A 19,158-nucleotide genomic window follows, 5' to 3' on the forward strand; every position below is an offset into this window, starting at 1 on the left:
CTAAAACAGGGTATTGCATAATTACAGATGAGATGCAAGTTACCCATCTAGGTGAGATGCTGAATAACCCTATGCAGAACATCACCTTTACAGCAGGAACACCCTGCATTTCCCCTGTAAATCTTACTTAAGCTTATACTTGAGAATGAATCTGAACACCATAATATCTTCTAATTTGCAACATGGAGATCTCCATCCTGTCTGCTATGCCTACAACTTACAGCCTTCTTTGATGAGCTGGTATTCCTTCAAAAAGACCAAAGCTGAAATATACAAAACTACTTCTAGCCAGCATAGGAAGTTTAGGGACAGCAGAAGGAAGGATACCTTCAATGAAAAAGCAGATGCTTTTCATTCATGTTTGATAAAGGTATTGTGAAACAAACACTGTATGCATACTCTGTCACGGTTAAGACTAGACTTGGTGATGATTAAGTCCATCTACAGGTCTTTGCGAAGTGCTAAGCTGTTTACAGGCTTTTCAGCAACAATATGATTTCTTCAAGAGCTTGTAATAGCTCCTGGCCATAGTTTTAGGATTAAGAAATGATTTAAATGTTTGCTGAGTGATACCAGGACTAGGCTTAGGATTTATAAAAATAACAGAACTACCTCGAATTGCTGCTAAGTTCTGAGCTGAGAACTTTTGAATTGAAGAACAGAGGGTCTCCAAGCAATGGAAGGCTTGTGCCTCGTTTGTGGTTTCAGAATTGTTTTGAGGTCCTTTTTAGGTTTCAGGAACAGAGAGCCCACACATTCTTTCCTTCAGCACTAACATGATAGCCTCTGACACAGCTCATAAATAAACTCGCATGCTGCAACACCATTGATGGAAACATTTATTACTTCTTTATAACCTCCAAGGAACAGCCATAAAAGGCTGAAGATTATTTCTGCAGCTGCATATTATTAGATTTGTGACAAGTGCAGAAGTATCCCTGCAAGCATTAGGTATTGTAGATAGCTGAAAGGATGCTTGTATTTATCTGAAAAGATCACAGAATGGCCAGGGTTGGAAGGGACCTCAAGGATGATGAAGCTCCAACCCCCCACCACAGGCAGGGCCACCAACCTCCACATCTCACAGCAGCCCAGGCTGCCCAGGGCCCCATCCAACCTGGCCTTGAACACCTGCAGGGATGGACGGGGCATCCACAGCCTCTCTGGGCAGCTGTTCCAGCACCTCACCACTCTCATAGCAAACAACTTCCTCCTGACATCTAACCTCAATCTTCCCTCAAGTATTTTCAAGATTACTACCAGCCAACTTATATTCTACCTTAGCAGAAGCCTTCCTGGTATCTTTTTTCCCCCCCTTACTAGTACATGATTTACTGAATGATGTGGTTTTGCCCTGTAAGTACACTGCACTCAGCATTCCAGTAATGACAGTCAACACACTGAAGAGCTTCCCCCATCTACCACCAGCTTTATATACTTGAAAACCAGTGACCATATTCAGACAGTTCAAGCATTAATTCACTACAGCTATAAATCACAGCTCTAACACAGAGCAATAAGATTATAATGCTTCTTTTTCACATCTTTTGTCATTTCTCAGTACTGAGCAGCACGTCCCATCGATATTTGCCCCCTGCCAAGGCAAATATTAACAGAACACCATACGAGAGTCAGCACGAGCATTCATCTACAAAAGTGAAACCTGGTACCTAACGTCAAGGGAACAGTTTCAGTTTGAAGCCACAACAAGCTCACCAGTACACATTTTTGCTGAGTTGGAGGAGCACACTGGAGACTTACATTTTCGCAACCTCTTTAACAACGTCACGGCAAGTCATTTCCTTCATCTGCAGACAAGAAACCACACACAGCTTAACAGAACATCCTGTTTTGCATTTAGCCAGCAAACAAGTGACTGTGACGTGCCTAACGAGCCTGAGTGCAATGGAATTCATTCTCTACAATGCATCTTTCACTCACAAGAACATACCTGTCATTATTGATTAGACCAGCATATTTTACACCAAGTAGAACTCAATAGCTCCACGTAGTTTACCATCTCAGATTCTCAACCAGTTTTCAAAGCCATAGTGTAGAAGTTAGTGTTGAGAAGCTGGCGAAGGACAGCAGTTCTTTGTTCATGCTGAGTCTGACAGCACTTCCTATGCACGTCAGGCACACACCCAAGTAAGCAGTGGGCCAGAGGAAAATGAAACATGCCTGCTTGTTGGTAGATGTGCTGTCACATTTGCATTCAAAGAAGTTTCCTAAACAGACACGTAGCCCCAGCCCTTCCATTTGTGACTCAATCCATAATGCAGCACTGACTTCTACTGACAAGTATAATTTGTGTCACACAAACACAACTGTATTTACACACACAAAGTTAGTAATGGAACAGGAAAACCCAAAGATCTGTTCCTGTCGTGCACGTTCACAAAACAAAGCTTTATCTTTTGTCATTATTCTTTTCCCATCCCAGTTAATTTTGCAGAAAGTAATAGGAAATACCGTAATGGATTATCTCAGAAGTTGATTACAATTATCACAGAATCACTGAGGTTGGAAAAGACCTTCAAGATCATCCAGTCCAACCATCCACGTATCACCAATAGTTCTCACTAAGCCATGCCCCTCAACACAAACTCCAACCAATTTTGATTATGTCCATACATCAAAAAGTTTTAAATAGTATCTGAAAATAACGTGAGAAGCACCGTAGAAGACGTGAAAAGATTCAAGCACGCTCCGCATGACACAAGATATCAAATGTTTGCATGACATGCAACAGATGTGATCAGTGCAGTATGCCCCACTTGCAGGATAAGCGACATCTGCAGGTTTCACCTACTGCATCCCCTCCCACATCCAGCATCTGCACTGCAGTACCTGTCAGACAGGTTTAGGGTTATGATGATATTCTCACCTCTTCCTTCCCATCTACAGTCATGTTTCACAGGACAGAACTGTAGCCAATAGGCTGCTATAGGCCATATCATAGAATCAGCTTAGAATCGCAGAATGGCCTGGGTTGCAAAGGAGCACAATGCTCATCCAGTTCCAACCCCCTGCTATGTGCAGGTCGCCAACCAGCAGCCCAGGCTGCCCAGAGCCACATCCAGCCTGGCCTTGAATGCCTGCAGGGATGGGGCATCCACAGCCTCCTTGGGCAACCTGTTCCAGTGCCTCACCACCCTCTGGCTGAAAAACTTCCTCCTCATATCCAACCTAAACCTCCCCTGTCTCATTTTAAAACCATTCCCCCATGTCCTATCACTGTCCACCCTCACAAACAGTCATCAACTCCACCAAAGCGTTTGCATTTGTCTTCTTCCCATTTACGTTTTGTCATTTGATCAAAAATTCACCTGAACAAAATCAGCTCTGAGCTGGAACCTGTCCAGCCCACAGCTAACAAGAAGCATCAGCACACAAGACTGCACTTGCTTCACACTGCTCTGACAACATCACACTGAAGGCATTCTGCAAACAAGCCGTGACACAACAGTGCAGCTGTGCTGTATGGCACACCCCTGTTCTCATCCACTGCACTGTACAGGTCCTACTATGAAGTTCAAGGAATACAAATTCTACAGCTCTACAAAAAAAAGTTAGGCAATAAAAAGTTTCTGAAAATCCAAGAACTGCAGAGAAAACATTTTTTGGTAAATCAGACATTACCCAACATAGTATCTTTGTATCACTTTGCACGGATGGAAATAGAAATGATGACTTCTCAGATGCCAAGATTCCAGTATTAAGATCAGATGATCTTGTAGGATTCCTACTTTTCATTTGGTGTTCAAGCATCTGACCAGATTCAAGACTTGAATTAACTGAGACTTAAAATATTTTTCACTTCTCTTGTAATTTTTCAGTTGTGATACTTCAGCACCACCAATGAGCTACCCTTGGAAGTTTACTGGATGAACTGAGCTTTTCAGGGCACAGCTGTGGTGTACGTTTGTAGGTGAAAGCTGTAAGTAAGGTGCAAGCAGAGTATACAGTATGCAGGTACACAAAGGAGTGCATGTTTATGCTTCCCCTTTTAAAAATGTGTGCTTGCTATGGAGTACCCATTGCCCAGGGTCAAGATGCCAGAAATACTGCTACCATAGAACTTAAGACAACTTATGAGGAAATACTTCTGCTTCTCTTGTACTTTGTGTATTTAAGGCATCCAAAAAGGTAAAAACGTAATGTAGAAAAATCTGTCCTGAAAGCAACACAATCAAACTGAAACACCATACCTGAAGTTTTTCAATCTCTGTTTTTGCAGCCTGCCTGGCTTTACCGATGGCACACCCCCAGTAACCCTAAAAAAATGAAACAAAAAAGGTGCAAGGTGAATGAAAAACTACATCTTCTACTTTTCTTACTGTTACACAGCATAAAACAACTCCTTCACTCCTGTAACAAGAAGGCAGATACACAGCAAGCACTGGTGCTGTTCTCTCAGACAAGATTCCCAAGTTATGAGGTTAAGCACTGCCAGCCACCCTTGACAGAAGTGCTCAGTAGTTCCTCCAGGCAGAAACATGTCTGCTCAGTTTGTTGCAATGGATCTTTTGCTATAATTAAAAGAAACTGGAATTAGAAAAGTTCTATAACAAACACACGTACAAAGAGAAAACCAACACAAAAATCCCACCTATCATGAAAATACTTTGAAGTGTAAGCATATAAGCCTCAGCACTTCCAACAGTAGAAACATTAGACGTAATGAAAGAAAAATAATAAAAGCAGATGAGTGTGTTTGTATGACTTCATATATAACAACAAACAGAAATGTCTCCCTTGAATTGCTGTTAGCAGCCTTCATCTGAACCTCTGTACCTCAGCATTTTGTGAGTGGAGTATCACTGCAACACTCACACCTCTGTGGCAATCACAGAATGGCCTGGGTTGCAAAGGAGCACGATGCTCATCCAGTTCCAACCCCCTGCTGTGTGCAGGTCGCCAACCAGCAGCCCAGGCTGCCCAGAGCCACATCCAGCCTGGCCTTGAATGCCTGCAGGGATGGGGCATCCACAGCCTCCTTGGGCAACCTGTTCCAGTGCCTCACCACCCTCTGAATAAAAAACTTCCTCCTAATATCTAATCTAAGCCCCCCTGTCTCAGTTTCAAATCATTCCCCCTTGTCCTATCGCCATCACCCTCACAAACAACCGTTCCCCCTCCTGTTTATACACTCCCTTCAAGTACTGGAAGGCCACAATGATGTCTCCCTGAAGCCTTCTCCAAGCTAAACAAGCCCAGTTCCCTCAACCTTCCCTCACAGGAGAGGTGCTCCAGCCCTCTGCTCATCTCAGTGCCCTCCTCTGGACCCGCTCCAAGAGCTCCACGTCCTTCCTGTGCTGGGGGCCCCAGGCCTGGATGCAGCACTGTAGATGAGGCCTCACAAGAGCCGAGTAGAGGGAAACAATCACCTCCATCTCCCTGCTGGCCACCCCTTTTTTAATGGGGCTCAGAACACAGTTGGCCTTCCGGGCTGCAATGGATGGGACTTTTCATTGCATACAGCCAGGTGGAATGAACTCCCAAATTTCTGAGAGACCAGCTTTAAAAACAGGTTTTATGTGCTTACAGTGTTACAGTGCTACTTGTAAGAAATACACACCATGTTACTGATTTCCAAATTAGAAACTTTTAAAAGAGCAACTTAAAGACAGAAATGTTTCTGAAAAACTCACGTATGAAACTCCTGATGGATCGATCATGTACAGCTGTGCACCGTCATCTTCATCATAGGACCCCAACATGAAACTGGGTGAGAAAAAGCAAAATCAAACAGTTGTTCTACCAACCCACACACGATGACAGCTAAATCAAGTCAGGATTCCTTCACCCTTGGTTCATAACCCCTACCATGTTCTGTAAGCAGTTTGTCTGAAGGCTCAGTGTTACTGTGACACCTAAGGACCTGCAATTTGCAGAAGCATTTTACTTAACTGTAACTAAGCAGCAGACCTCAGTGTAATAGTCCTTCAGTACTCCAGCTGCATGGCAGTTATTATCTGTTCTTTAGGGGACGATCACAGAGACAAGTTCTGCTTTCAATACTGACACAGATTCACCATCAACTCCTCAGCTTTAAACCTGAGGGACAGGCATGCAGTCACAGAGCCTGGTTTGCTCTTAAGCATATGGGGATTTTTTACCTAAAGCTTTGCACACAAATAAAAAAAAAAAGAGGGGAACCTCTTTCCACGTCCCAGTTACCAGTACCAAATTTGAAAAAGGGGTTTAGGAAACATAAATAGCTCCAGCACTTCTGAAACAAAAGGTCTTTGCAAACAGGCACGCGCTGGAAAGACCTGTCACAGAATCACAGAACAGCCTAGGTTGGATGGGACCTCAAGGATCATCAATCTCCAACCCCCTGCCACAGACCTACCTGCAACCAAAAGGTCTGACAGCACTGTACAGTGTGTATGCATGCACGTACATGGCCACTCTGTCTGCAAGATGCTAAGGGGAAAAAGAAAAATAATTGGAGGCCTTTATTTGCAAAAATAAGTTAATTACAATTTATAACTTGAGGTTATCAGCGCCAAGATGAAGAAAGCCAAAAACTCCAAGTGAACCGTGCCAATTTCTTACCTTCAGTGGAATATCATAGCCATAGTTAGTCCTAAAGTTAGAAGCTTCTTCTCTAGCTATGTCTGCCAACGAACGAGCATCTGCCAGCAGTCCTGCCACTGCCTAAAAGGAGAATTGCCATCACAAGTCCAAATGTTGCTTATAAAAAGCTTATAATCTAATCACATGGCTTAGTCTTTACAAACGAGTTCCATCAACTCCCTGCTAACTGATTTGATGCTAACACAGCGTTGAATTTTTTTCTAGGAAAATTAATAACCAAAAAAATCTGAATAGCTCCCAGGAAGTTTTAAACAGCTTCAAAACATGATCTTCTGTTTTAAGTCTGGAATTCTGCGTGTGTATGCAATCAAGAACTGCAAGAAAATCGTCCAAGAAAAAAAAAAAAAGAAAAAACAGAACCCACTGGCATTTCTACATACACAGAAAGCCTAACGTAGCTTCCACAATCTCTTTATTATTGATCCTGAGCTCTATGCATTTCCACTTTGGAATAGGAAGCCCCCTTCCAAGAAGAATTAAGAGCACCTCACCATTCCAACGTGCCGATCGACGTTGAAGAGGCGTTTATTGGAACCCTCTTCATACAGCTTGGACAGAACGAGTTTTTCTACACCAAAGACAACACCATCTTTACATCTGATCCCAATTGCTGTACTGAAAGACAAGACAAAAGGAAATTCCGCTTACACAGAATAGAACTGTGAAGATAAGTAACAAAGAATTAATAAAATACTGGATAGAATCATCGAGTGGCTTAGGTTGGAAAGAAATTTTAAGGTCACTGAGCTCCAGCCCCGTGTGGGCAGGGTTGGCAACCAGTGATCAAGTGACACAATGACATAATTTCCACCCAAGTAGGTCTGTTACAACGCTCCACTTTGTGCCTAAAGAAAACAAAGCGGGGCACAGAGTAAGCAAATAAACATATTTTCAAAGGTGACAGAGACTGAGGAGCCCTTACCCAAAGAACTGAGAAACAGAACACATACAGTGTTTGTAGGAACTGCAGAGCCACTGCCACTGCAGTGCCCTGACCTGAAACACACCAACATGAGAACAGATTTTCTGAGCACCTCAGCCTTTCAGTGCCTCAATTCACACCCACAAAACGAGTTTTTAGGTACTCTGACAGCTCTGCTCCCTCAGCAGCTCAGCACTTCACACATACTAACGACGTCTGCAGTCCAGCCTTGTCCCACGGCCGGTGACTTATTACCTTATCACACAGGGTAAGCTTACAGCCTTGCTTTGCGTCCTCCACAACAAAGCAGGCAGGAGCCATCACACCGTTTTTACCCTATTAGAAGCCTCCCAAACTGAGGGCAGGGACACCGCCGCTCAATGAGTTCCACCCGCAAAGCCACCAGCTGCTTTGAAAGAGGCCATCCAGCAAAGAGCAACGCAGCCGCGTCCTACCTGCTGTTCTCCACCGCCTTCATCGCGTATTCAACCTGGAACACTCTGCCATCGGGAGAAAAGGTGGAGGCCGACAGGTCGTACTGAAGAAGAGAAGGTATTACTGAGCAAACCCGCGGCACAGCCCGTTATCCTGGCAGCAGGCGCCCAGCAGCTGAGCGCAGAGCTCCACGCGGCCAAAGGCAGCGGCGCTGTCCTGCAGAGCGCCCAGCCACAGCCGCCCCAACCCCTCACGCCCCGGCGCGCCGCTCGGCCTAACGGGCCGCGGTGACTCAGCAGCGGCCGCGGCCCCGCTTCGGCCCGGCCGAAGGAAACCGACAGACCGCCGCCGCGCCCCGACTGCCCGGAGCCGCCCCACGCCCGCCGCGCGGCCCGCGCTCACCCCGGTGCCGATGGAGCTCATGGCGGCGCCGCCTTGGTCGCACGCAGCCCCCCTCCCGCCCCGGCCTCGCTCGCGCTCCCGACGGCCCAACAAGGCGCGATCCCATTGGCCGCTCCATTGGCCAACCGGCGCTTCCCGGAGGTGGGGTGTCGGTGGGCGGGGCACTGGCAGCGGTTACAATCGATACGCACGCGCTCGTCATATGGTGAACAGCACGTGCTGGGGCAGCGCTCAGCAGCGCCCGGCTAGCTCAGTCGGTAGAGCATGGGACTCTTAATCCCAGGGTCGTGGGTTCGAGCCCCACGTTGGGCGGAAGATGCTTTTGCTCCGATGGATACAGTAGCCGGCCGCTCAGCTCCGTCAACCTCCAGGTGATGCTTTCCGTGCAGGGAGCCGAATCCTTTTATCAGTGGCAGACCTGCGAGCAGTGATGTTCCACCGCTCCAGTGGCCGGCAGCGGCTGATGACACAGGTGAACACGAGCAGCAGCGCCTGGCTCCGAACGCCATCAGCAGCCCCGCGGCCGGATCCCAGGCCACGTGATGAAATACGTTCTCCTTAGTAAGGCAACCGCATCACACACAGGGACCGAGGCAGGAGATGGCACACAGCAGCTCCAGGGGCTGAGAAATGAGTGCTTTAAAGCCCATCTGCACCCCACAACTGCAATTACAATGATGCCTGGTTATTCTCCGGTTTCCTGTGCGGCAGCCAAGCAGCTGATTCCAAGTAGGAAGAAGGCAATTTCAAAAGACACCTGTCAACACAACTAGGGAGAAATCACCTGTGTTAGTTCTACCAGCCCTCTGTTAACAACCAGAAAGGTTCTTCGCTTCAGTACGATGGAACAGTGCCAAACAAGAGACACACCAGGAGCAGAATGGAAATGGATTTGTTTTTTTGCAGAGGAGGGCTCTTTCAAGACATAATCACAGCACTGCCAGCAGCCTGCCAGCTACCAACAGCTCCCAAGGAGTGTTAATATCAAAGTGTACATTTTTCCTAAGCAATGAACTTCGTAGTGCATTTTCATTTAATACACACTGCTGCAGGACAATGAATTTTAATAATTCTGAAAGGGAAAGGAGGGCAAACAAGTGACTTCTGAACGTGGCATTTCAGTGAGGTCCAAGATTTCCTTGATTCTTAAACAGTTGAATTCATTCTTGGGGGAGAGACGTTGGGAGAGTGGCAGCTCAGCACTGCAGGGGAATTACACACAGCACAGTTCTGTTTTCAGTGCTTCAGCAAAGAACTCACTTCTCAGGGGAAATACTGTTCCAGCAGCTCCACTAAGGAACACAAGCCAGTTCCTAGCAGTTCCAACACATGATCCTGTGTAAAGCATTCCGCTCTTCAGGTTGGCAGGAAAGCTTCCAGATGTTTCCCAAAGCAGACAGTCCTGCAGTCTTCTCACACTATTTTACATCAAAGTATCTTAAAACAAAGCACCTTCACAATGTCATTTACTGCACCAATAAATAACAGAACTCAGAAAGCTACAACTCGTGACCACATACCACTTCTTCACTGGGTGACAAAGTAGCAGAGGAGTTAACAGAATTCATCTTTAAACAGCACATGAACACAGTTCCACATACAGTGTTAGGAACTACCCCTGTACTCCCCCAGAACATCCACACTGGTCATATTTAATGGCATTACACACAGGTTACTTCATTAAAAAAACCCTACTGATATTTATATACATGTACTTGAAACAGAAGAGGAGAATCCTCGTGTAGCATTTTGGTGCTTATTTCTCAGTAGAAAAAGCCCTCTTCATCAGTGGTGGGGGTGCTTTTCCAACATCAAACATCATCTCCAGTGGAGGATTACTCAGACAGCACCAGTCAGGTATGCGCCCCGTCTGGCTGTAATATTCTCTGGACACAGACCTGCTCCCAAGAATGTCCTGAAGTGCTCCAAAAATGGCTCCTATGTTAATGACAAAAAAAAAAAAAAAAATATATATATATATATATATATATAGTTCTGCATTAAAGAGGAAAGGATTGAAGTACTTTCATTGTTAGTAACCCCACCTGTCCCAAATTGCTCCCATTTATATCCCGTGAAAGTAACTAAAAACAAAAAAGACTATCACAGAATCATACAGTGTCAGGGACTGGAAGGGACTCCACAGGTCATCTAAGTGCTGTGCTGGAACACTTGGATCAAGTCACACAGGAACACATCCAGGTAGGTTTTGAGTGTCGCCAGAGGAGACCTCACAGCTTCTCTGGGTAGCTGCTCCAGTGTTCTGTCACCTCACTGTGAAGATCTTTCTCATATTTATATGGAGCCTCCTGTGTTCCAGCTTGCAGCCATTGCCCCTTGTCCTGTCATTGGATGTCACTGAGAAGAGCCTGGCTCCATCCTCATGACATGCACCCTTTACATGTTTATAAACATTACTGGGGTCACCCCTCAGTCTCCTCCAAGCTAAAGAGACCCAGCTCCCTCAGCCTCTCCTTGTAAGGGAGATGCTCCACCCCCTCCATCATCTTAGTGGCTCTGTGCTGGACTCTCAAACAGTTCCCTGGCCTTCTTGAACTCAGGGGCCCAGAACTGGACACAATATTCCACATGTGGTCTCACCAGGGCAGAGTAGAGGGGGAGGAGAAGCTCTGTCGATCTACTTGCCATACCCCTTCTAACACACCTCAGGATGCCATTGGCCTTCTTGGCCACACGGGCACAGTGCTGGCTTGTGGTCATCCTGAGATGATAAAGGCATTCAGTAACTCTGCGTTCTCTATCTTCTGTCAGCAGAGCACCCACCTCATTTATCAGGGCCTACATTGTCCCTAGTGCTAGTTTTATCTGCAATGTATTTGAAGAAGCCCTTTCTGTTGCCCTTGACCCCTCTCACAAGGTTTAATTCTACGAAGGCCTTAGCTTTCCTAGTTGGCTCCCTACATCTCTGACAGCCTTATCTTCCTCCCAAGTGGCCAGCCCCCACTTCCACGATCCGTAGACTCCCCTCTTCCACTTCAGCTTGCCCAACAGTTCCCTGTTTAACCATGCAGGTCTCCTGGCTCCCTTTCTTGACTTCCTACCCATTGGGATGCTCTGATCTTCAGCTTGGAAGCAGTAGTCCTTCAATGCTAACCAACTATCTGGGACCCCTTTACCTTCAAGTACCCTGTCCCATGGGATTTCCCCTAGCAATTGCTTGAAAAGGCAGAAATTGCCCCTACTGAAGTGCAGGGTTGGGATTCTGCTTGGTATTTGATTCTGGCCACGTGAGATCTTGAACTCCACCACCTCATGGTTGCTGCAACCAAGGTTGCCCTCAACCTTCACCACTTCAACCAGGCTCTCCTTATTAGTAAGAATAAGATCTAGCAGTGCTCTTCTCCTAGTTGGCTCATCCACCATTAGCACGAGGAAGTTATCAACACTCTGGACCTCCTGTGGCTGGCTGGCAGAGCAATCCTTCCAGCAAAGGAAGGGGTAATTAAAATCACCTGCAATAACCAGGGCTAGGAATTGTGAGACTGCTATCAGCTTCACTGGCTCCTACACTGCTGTTTCAAACTGCAAGTCACTTGCTTCAAGTTCCCAAAGCCTGCAGTGCCAACCTGCACTGCACCCCAAAAGGCAGGTGCAGCCTGCAGTGCTTCTTCCAGGAGGACTTAACTCCACAGACATCAGGTGCAGCTCACTTCCAACAGTTTGGCTATGCTTTACTGCCACTTATTCATCACAAACCCCACTTGCAAGGTCTGTTTTCTGACTTTGGACCTGTGCTCCAAAAACTGTTCCCATTCTTACCTCCCAGCCACGCCACGTAGTTGGGTTTGGCAGGTGGAGCGTGAACTCTGAAGGTTTTAGTCGCAAGCACTTCTCTGTATTTTGGTTTCTCTACCAGGTACCTGATTTCAGCCATCAGTCTGTGGAGGAATCCCGGCAACATGGCAGTGCCACCCATAACCACCAAGTTCTCTGCCAACTGCTTCCTGGTGTCTATGGGACACTAATAAGAAAGGGAATTGAAAAGAAAAAACACACTTCAATGGCAGTTGCACACAGATGCTTTCAAAGGCCTCTCAGAAATGCAGTCAGACATTCTGTGCACTTCAACTACTTGCTTCAGCCAAGGAGAAGAAAACATCTACATCATTTTCTTCCCAGAAGACCAGACCGAGGAACTGCCCAGTTGAGGCTGTCATGAGCACACTGAGTCACTGTAAATCCCTTTAGCTGAGTCTGGCCAAGGCAAAAGACAGCCAGGGCAGTGCCATGAATTCCCATCAGTTCTGGGATAAGAAATGCCAAATATCTCTGAAATACTGCCTGTAAAAATAACGTCCCAACTACTTTCACGTAACTCAACCCTTTTGCTGAGGAGAGAGCACTGCACTGCTTCTTTTCTTGAAAGAAAACTGTCCCAAAAAAACTGTAGTGTACCAGAGAGTACAAAAACAACCACAGAGGGAATGAGACACAGTGACTCGCTGCCCCACAGGAATTTATCATGGGGCACAACCTGAGGAGTCACACTGTGCCCTGACTGCAACCTGTAGTCGGGGGATGACAATGCAAGAGCCATTTATAAAAGCAGATTCTCTGAGGCTACAGGTGTGCAAACTTGTTTACATCATGAAGATACCTGAATGAGTGAATCTAAGATCAAAGTGGCAACAGATGTCTCTTCATTATCCTGTTCAAACAGTATTTCCGCAACTGAGTCTCTGTTGAAAAGACAAGAGGAGCGTTAGCTCATAGTAGCACTGCTGCTCACTAACAGCAGGGCTAGGAACAACCACTTCTTGCTGACAGCACACCACCACAGCTGCTCTTGTCACACAGCAGGAGGTGCCAAAGCCTCACTTAATGCCTCCCAAAGGCAGACACTGCACTACATTATTTCTCACCGGATGGAGCCAACTACATGGAGAATCTTTTCACCATCTAAAGGATAGTCCACATCTGGAGGCGGCGAAGGACGCTAGAAATAAAAATATGTATGTGATGTTTTTAAGGCCAGAATGGTCATGGCCACTTCAGAAGAGATCAGAGGGACTTTCATTCTCCACTCACCTCAGCACTGCCATCAATGTTGAACTTGGCTGCTTGGATTTTCAGTCCACGTTGGAGATCACTCACAAAACAAGTGCGAACTTCATAAAACAAAGGGTCAGAAGAGAGAATTCACTGAATCAACAGTACAGACAATTTTGTTTCATTTACAGAACACATTCTAGAAAGAAAAAATACAAAAAAATCATAACAAAAATAACAAACAAGCTTCCATACCTCAGCTGAGCTGAGATGTACCCAGGTCCTAAGTTTAAATGAAGCTGACACTACACCTAGGCAAGATTTCTTTCTCAAAAAAAGCCAAATACAATGTAAAGACAAAGATATTACTCATTGTGCCTCTGGTTACCACGAGGTGGCATGGGCTGAACTCAGATGTCCAACACACCACACCAGGTCCTGCACCACAGCTTTCCACAAGACACTGATCCTTTTTAAACAATCACATGTAATATTGTCCCTAGCACAACTCTGCAGCATCCTAAGAACTCCAGATGTTACTTTCCCCTCTAAGCAGCACTAACAGAGCACAATTTCACTTGTACACCAGCTGCTATTGATTTGTGCCACAAAAATAAGCATAAAATTAGAATCTCATTCATAAACAACTGTCACAAAGAAACGTTCCCTCAATATAAAGCCAATCTGAATTTCAATCCTAACATTTCACATCTGATTCCAAGAGACTGCCTCAAAACCAATCAGGAAACTGTCATCCAGGCCCAGGAATTAGAACAGCAATTTCCATTTGCGAAAGCCCCAGTTGCATTCCAGCTACTCTGCAGTGGACTGCAACTAAATAAACTAAAGATTACTTAGCAGAAAGTTTTACCTTTTATATCCTCAACTATGTCTTCAGGAACAGAGCCTGCAACAGCAACAACAAAAATCACTGTGAACAGAAGCTTGGAAAGCAAAAAGAGAACTGGAAAAAAAAAAATTAATTTTGAATTCCAATTAGGACACTTAAGGTTTCACTTCAACTGAGGCCTGGAAAGATTTCTAAGATAAACAACAGAAAGTTTGTCTTCTCTCAGAAGACAATGAAACCTTCCTACAGAAATTTCATCTGAGCTGCCATTCCAACTTTGTTACAAGAGGCTGACCTGTAGCAATATACTTTAGTATGGAGACAGAAATCACGAGAGAAGACCACGTAAGATGTGTGAATACATTACTGTTCCTATTACACTGCAGCAAGCAGCCCTTACCCATTACAGACGGAAGGCTTTGTCCTTTGGCTAATCCTGTATCAACTGTGCACTGCTCCAACAGCCGATATTCCAGCTCCCTGAAACAGGGCAAATTAAGACAGGTAAAGACAGCTATTAACATGTGATTACTCCCCATATTATCCTCATCATGCAGTATTCACTCACTCCAGCTACATTCTTTTAGATCTAGGCTGAAGGAGATCACATTGCCATAAGCCAGGACGTGTAGCTGCAAACTTACTTGTGGATGGCTTTTCCTCCCAAAGGAAGAGAACCCCAGCAGCTCAGAATTGGAGTTCCCTCATAAATCTACACGAAGATCAGGAAATCCTCTTTTTCTGACAGGAGTTCCCAGCCTGCTGGAACTGAACGCTGTTTCTCATCAACATTTTCCTGCATTTGCTATCCTTCTCCAAAACTAATTACTACTGTACAAATGATGGAGTTACAAATCAACCTTGGAGCCCCATAACATCTTTCCCAAGCTTTAGAGGACACAGACTGAACACGGCAGCTGTGAGGAGATCCCCCAAGTAATGACATCTTATAAACAAAAGCTGGATCAGCTGATCCATTCACACTCCATGTCTGTACAACATCAGCTTTCCATCACAGCCTTCCTGCTGAAAGCTTTCATTCTGTATTAGGAAAGGATACAGGCAGCACCAAGCTTTCTTTATATCCGCAGTCTAGCACCATGGCAGAGTTGATCCCAAGTGTCAGAAGAGACATGAGATGGCTTGGAGCAAACAAAACAGAAGGTACCTGGAAGGGAAACGAGAAGGCAATTGACAGAAGAGGAAAGAAAATGCCCAACAAACACCCAATGCATTCTCAGTATTCAAAATCTGAACAACTGCCTCTTGAGGTATCCATTTTTAATTCAGTCTTTATGGAAGTGCAGTAATTGATAAAACAGCAGTTCTGCAGCCATATGAAAAGCCACCCAGTAAGAAAGTGCTTCAGTCTGATCTCCCAGCCCCACCTCCCCAGATGAGCACCTCCATTTCTGAATCTTCTCCACACCTCTCCCGTTATTTTCACTCCTTTGTCCATACCATCACTACAGTTCCTACCACTAAGTGCTATGCTCAGCACATACAATAGTTACATAAAACATGCACCTCAAAATGCTTGAAAAGGACTCTGGCAAGAGTGTCTCTGAAGTGTGAAGGGCAGAGGACAGATTCTATGATCACAACACGACGGTCTCTGGGATTCACCAGAAGATGTCTATAAACAATAAAAATGAAAGAAATCAAGACATGGAAAACAGAACTGCTGAGTTTATGTACGTATGACAACACCTACCCTCATCTGATGTCCCGTTCTACCTACAAATCCCAATGCTTTGCATTTAGATAGCATCCTTAAGAGCTACCTCAAAGTCCTTTGCTCAAATTCAAACACTAAAACCCAACGTTCCTCACTGAAAGTAAGGAAACTGAGCTGCAGAAGACAAGCTAAGGAGCTCTCTGCTGGTAGTGTGGGGTTCTGAACGTCATGCATTACTAAACCAACATAAAGAAATGCACCGTGGGGATGCAGAGCAGTCATTATTGGCTTGTGCAGTGCCACACAGTGCCACACATGGAGCAGCAAGGACACAAGTGTCCTGATTTCAGTTACAAGTCAATGACAAAGGACACAAAGTACCACCCACATCTGAAGATCTTAAGTACAAAACATTGCTAACAATGATTTTTAGTGCATAAATGAAAGACCAGAAATAAAGAGGAAATTGTCAACTCCAAATTTATTATTTTTATCAGTACTAAAAATACAACAATACAACGACAACAAAAAACAACCTACACTTTAAGACCCCACCTCCCAAACTGTGACCGAGGTCTGCATGATTAACATCCAAGTACCTCTTACCTGAAATACAACATATGAATAAACTCCTTCAGATAGGAATACAGCTCCTCTGTGTTGATATTATACTGAACAACTCTGACAGGCTGTAGAAAGAAATAATCCATAGTCAGCATGAATATTAGACAACGATTATCTAGAAATATATCATCTGAGTACATATAACCTGCTACATACAAGGAGCCTGTTTTGCTGTTACATACATGATGCACCACAATTGCTCACCCTATAACTAAACTGCAGATTCTACTTCATAATTTTTCATACCACTAATTTAATGTTAGTTTTTCAACACTGCCATTCTCTTCTTAAGAAAAAAAAAAGCTTAAATAGGCAAAAAAATTTCTCATTAAATAACCCCAAAATAAGATGCATGGCTGAAATGTACCAAGTAATACACATCAGCATCACAGTTACTTGTACCTACTTTCAGGTATTTAATAACAGCTGTTGTAACATGATGAAGAACAGCCAGTCATGAGCAGGTCTACCTGACAGTACCCTCACTATTTGGTATATTTACCAAACACGGTAAAGGTGAAATGGTTTACCTTAGAGACATCAGGTTTCTTTATTTCACTAGGAATAATGCATCTTGGTCCTGTTTCACCCGCAAAACCACACCTAGAAGAATACATTGGAAATCCCATCATTTGTAGTCACAACATAGCATACACACCCATGAATCAAAGAGTAATCAATCAGGAATATTTCTACAGCTACTAAGAGATATTCTGCATACGACTTTTCTATCTCTTATTGACTCCCTCTCAGCTGCATTAAGCAGAATAGGTTTACTTCATTTCTGTAAAGACTCAGTTGCAAAGCTCAACTTTGATTGTCTCTGTATTTCTGTCAAGTACAATCTTTGAGGATCATCCACCACCAGCCTTCCTTATTGCCTACTAAATTCCCACACAAATAACTTCCTCCGTTTCCACATCCCCCTCATTTTCACTAAAGCTCTCAGTACTCACAGGCACCATTCATTCACACCCTGCTTACATCCTCATTTTCTGCGAGGTGCATTTACAAGAAACAAGAGACAGCCTCCATGATTGTCGTCACAGAATCACACCAAATGGCCAGGGTTGGAAGGGACCTCAAAGATCACGAAGCTCCAACCCCCCTGCCACAGGCAGGGCCACCAACCTCCACATTTCATACCAGACCAGGCTGCCCAGGGCTCCATCCAACCCGGCCTTGAGCACCTCCAGGGATTGATGGGGCAGCCACAGCCTCTCTGGGCAGCTGTTCCAGCACCTCATCATTCTCATAGCAAAGAACTCAGAAGTTCTGGAAGGTCCTGCGCTCCATTTCATTGCTGACCAACAATAAACATCTCTCCTGAGATAACTTCAAAAGAAACTTCCAAAAACAGACAAACATCAGAATATAAGTGTTTAATTTTGGTCCCTGAAGGAATTCTCCAGTCCCAGGGCACGCAAGCAGCTGCATCTACCTGCCACTCTGATCACTTCTGAGAAATTCACCACAGGTGCAGAACTTCGACAAGGACACCTACACCCGACGGCAGGCAGTGGCACGGGGTGCCCGAGGCGAGGCTGGATGCGGCCCTGGGCAGCCCGATGGAGCTGCGGGGCGCCCGCTCAGCGCAGGGGAGTCGGACTGGACGGCCCTCAGAGCAGAACCTCAGAAGCATCCCAACATCGAGGACGGGGAAGCGCGCGAGGCCCGGCGAGGCCAGCCGCCGCAGGGACCGAAGCCAAGCCCGCACTCACTTGGTGAACGCCTCGCCCAGGTCGAGCACCACGGCGGTCTTCTCCCCGCCGCTTCCCAGGCCCTCGTACAGCGGCATCGCGGCTCGACCGGCTCCCGGCAGCACCGCGCCGACAGAGGCGGAGCGTCCCTCCCTGGGTCCTTCCTCCTGCGAGCCCTTCCTCCACCCGGCAGTTAAGCTGCCCGCGGCGCCTGACCGCTTCTTGCCGCCCCGTTCTTCCCGCCCACGGCCGCCTCCCGCTCCTCAGTGCGGTGACAGCCCGCCGGGACGCTCTGAAGCACGGGGCGGTTTTTCCCTCAGCTCCGCTCGGCGTTGGCTGCACGCAGCTATGGCGGCACCGCCAGGGACAGCTCACAGCCTGTCCATTTCTTCTTGCCTCGTCAGATACTGACAGGGAAGAATTACTGGTTACAGCACTGTGGTGAATTTCGTAGAAACCAAGATCGGACGCTGGAACAAAACGAAAGTCACGTTCGTCTGCTTGCAGCCTCTATGCGCCCGCATGCAGTGACAGACTTTGCCCCGGTGCTGAGGTTTTCATGATAAAGTTAGAAAGTGTTAAGTTACTCTAAATTATATTAAATCCTGGCCTTATAGGTAAGAGCCCACATTGCTGCAAGGAAGCTCAGCCAGCAGCTGTTTACACAAATTTAAACAAAGAGTCTGCAATGCACAGCCTGCCTTGTTTCTGGTTGGTAAAAACCACATTATGAGACCCCCTTAGTGGGAGTTGGTGTGGATGCGTTCTACAGGTGTGCATGGAGGAACTGTTATTAGAAAAAAGCGCATCCTGAAAGGCAACACAAAGTCTCCCAGGAACAAATAAACCCTCAAACTAAAGGTGCTGCTGAAGTAAATACAGGACACCAGGAGTCTTCTGCATCAGCACAAGGCCTGGAACACACGCTGGC

The 19,158-nt window shown here is 45.8% G+C and overlaps 2 protein-coding genes, 1 long non-coding RNA gene and 1 other non-coding gene across 6 annotated transcripts in view; 2 read left to right on the forward strand and 2 right to left on the reverse strand.

Annotated features, from left to right (window-relative positions):
- The window catches only part of PSMA3 (proteasome 20S subunit alpha 3), a 9,662-nt gene extending 1,175 nt beyond the window's left edge, over positions 1-8,487 (reverse strand). Inside the window, exons 1-8 of one of the 2 annotated variants that reach the window (XM_085225847.1) lie at positions 8,366-8,487; positions 7,984-8,066; positions 7,098-7,221; positions 6,565-6,666; positions 6,359-6,432; positions 5,655-5,727; positions 4,212-4,277; positions 1,762-1,808 (exon numbers count right to left, since the gene is read on the reverse strand). In XM_085225847.1, the coding sequence (XP_085081973.1) occupies positions 1,762-1,808; positions 4,212-4,277; positions 5,655-5,727; positions 6,359-6,432; positions 6,565-6,666; positions 7,098-7,221; positions 7,984-8,066; positions 8,366-8,386 (590 nt within the window). In that variant the 5' untranslated portion in view covers positions 8,387-8,487. The remainder of the gene's footprint in view (positions 1-1,761; positions 1,809-4,211; positions 4,278-5,654; positions 5,728-6,358; positions 6,433-6,564; positions 6,667-7,097; positions 7,222-7,983; positions 8,067-8,365) is intronic. The other variant, XM_085225848.1, reaches the window with a different exon arrangement.
- The window catches only part of LOC146544370 (uncharacterized), a 20,884-nt gene extending 10,926 nt beyond the window's left edge, over positions 1-9,958 (forward strand). The window contains exon 2 of the long non-coding RNA XR_014883797.1: positions 1,562-9,958. This is a non-coding gene — a long non-coding RNA (uncharacterized LOC146544370). The remainder of the gene's footprint in view (positions 1-1,561) is intronic.
- Positions 8,605-8,677, forward strand: TRNAK-CUU (transfer RNA lysine (anticodon CUU)). The gene has a single exon. It is a non-coding gene; the product is annotated as a tRNA-Lys (tRNA).
- Positions 9,413-18,404, reverse strand: ACTR10 (actin related protein 10). 2 transcript variants are annotated; one of them, XM_085225845.1, is made up of 13 exons: positions 18,249-18,404; positions 17,058-17,130; positions 16,510-16,592; positions 15,753-15,861; positions 15,286-15,393; positions 14,870-14,937; positions 14,626-14,705; positions 14,247-14,282; positions 13,415-13,494; positions 13,249-13,322; positions 12,984-13,065; positions 12,146-12,347; positions 9,413-10,303 (listed from the first exon to the last, which is right to left on the reverse strand). In XM_085225845.1, the coding sequence occupies exons 1-13, from the start codon at positions 18,323-18,325 to the stop codon at positions 10,122-10,124; spliced, it is 1,254 nt and encodes a 417-aa protein (XP_085081971.1). In that variant the 5' UTR covers positions 18,326-18,404; the 3' UTR covers positions 9,413-10,121. The 2 variants fall into 2 exon arrangements, with proteins under 2 accessions (XP_085081971.1, XP_085081972.1); XM_085225846.1 differs by lacking the exon at positions 18,249-18,404 and adding an exon at positions 18,032-18,167.
- Positions 18,405-19,158: the final 754 nt, after the last annotated feature.

The sequence above is a fragment of the Meleagris gallopavo genome, chromosome 5 (genome assembly GCF_905368555.1).
Source record: "Meleagris gallopavo chromosome 5, MGAL_WU_HG_1.1, whole genome shotgun sequence".
NCBI classification, from domain to species: Eukaryota; Metazoa; Chordata; class Aves; order Galliformes; family Phasianidae; genus Meleagris; species Meleagris gallopavo.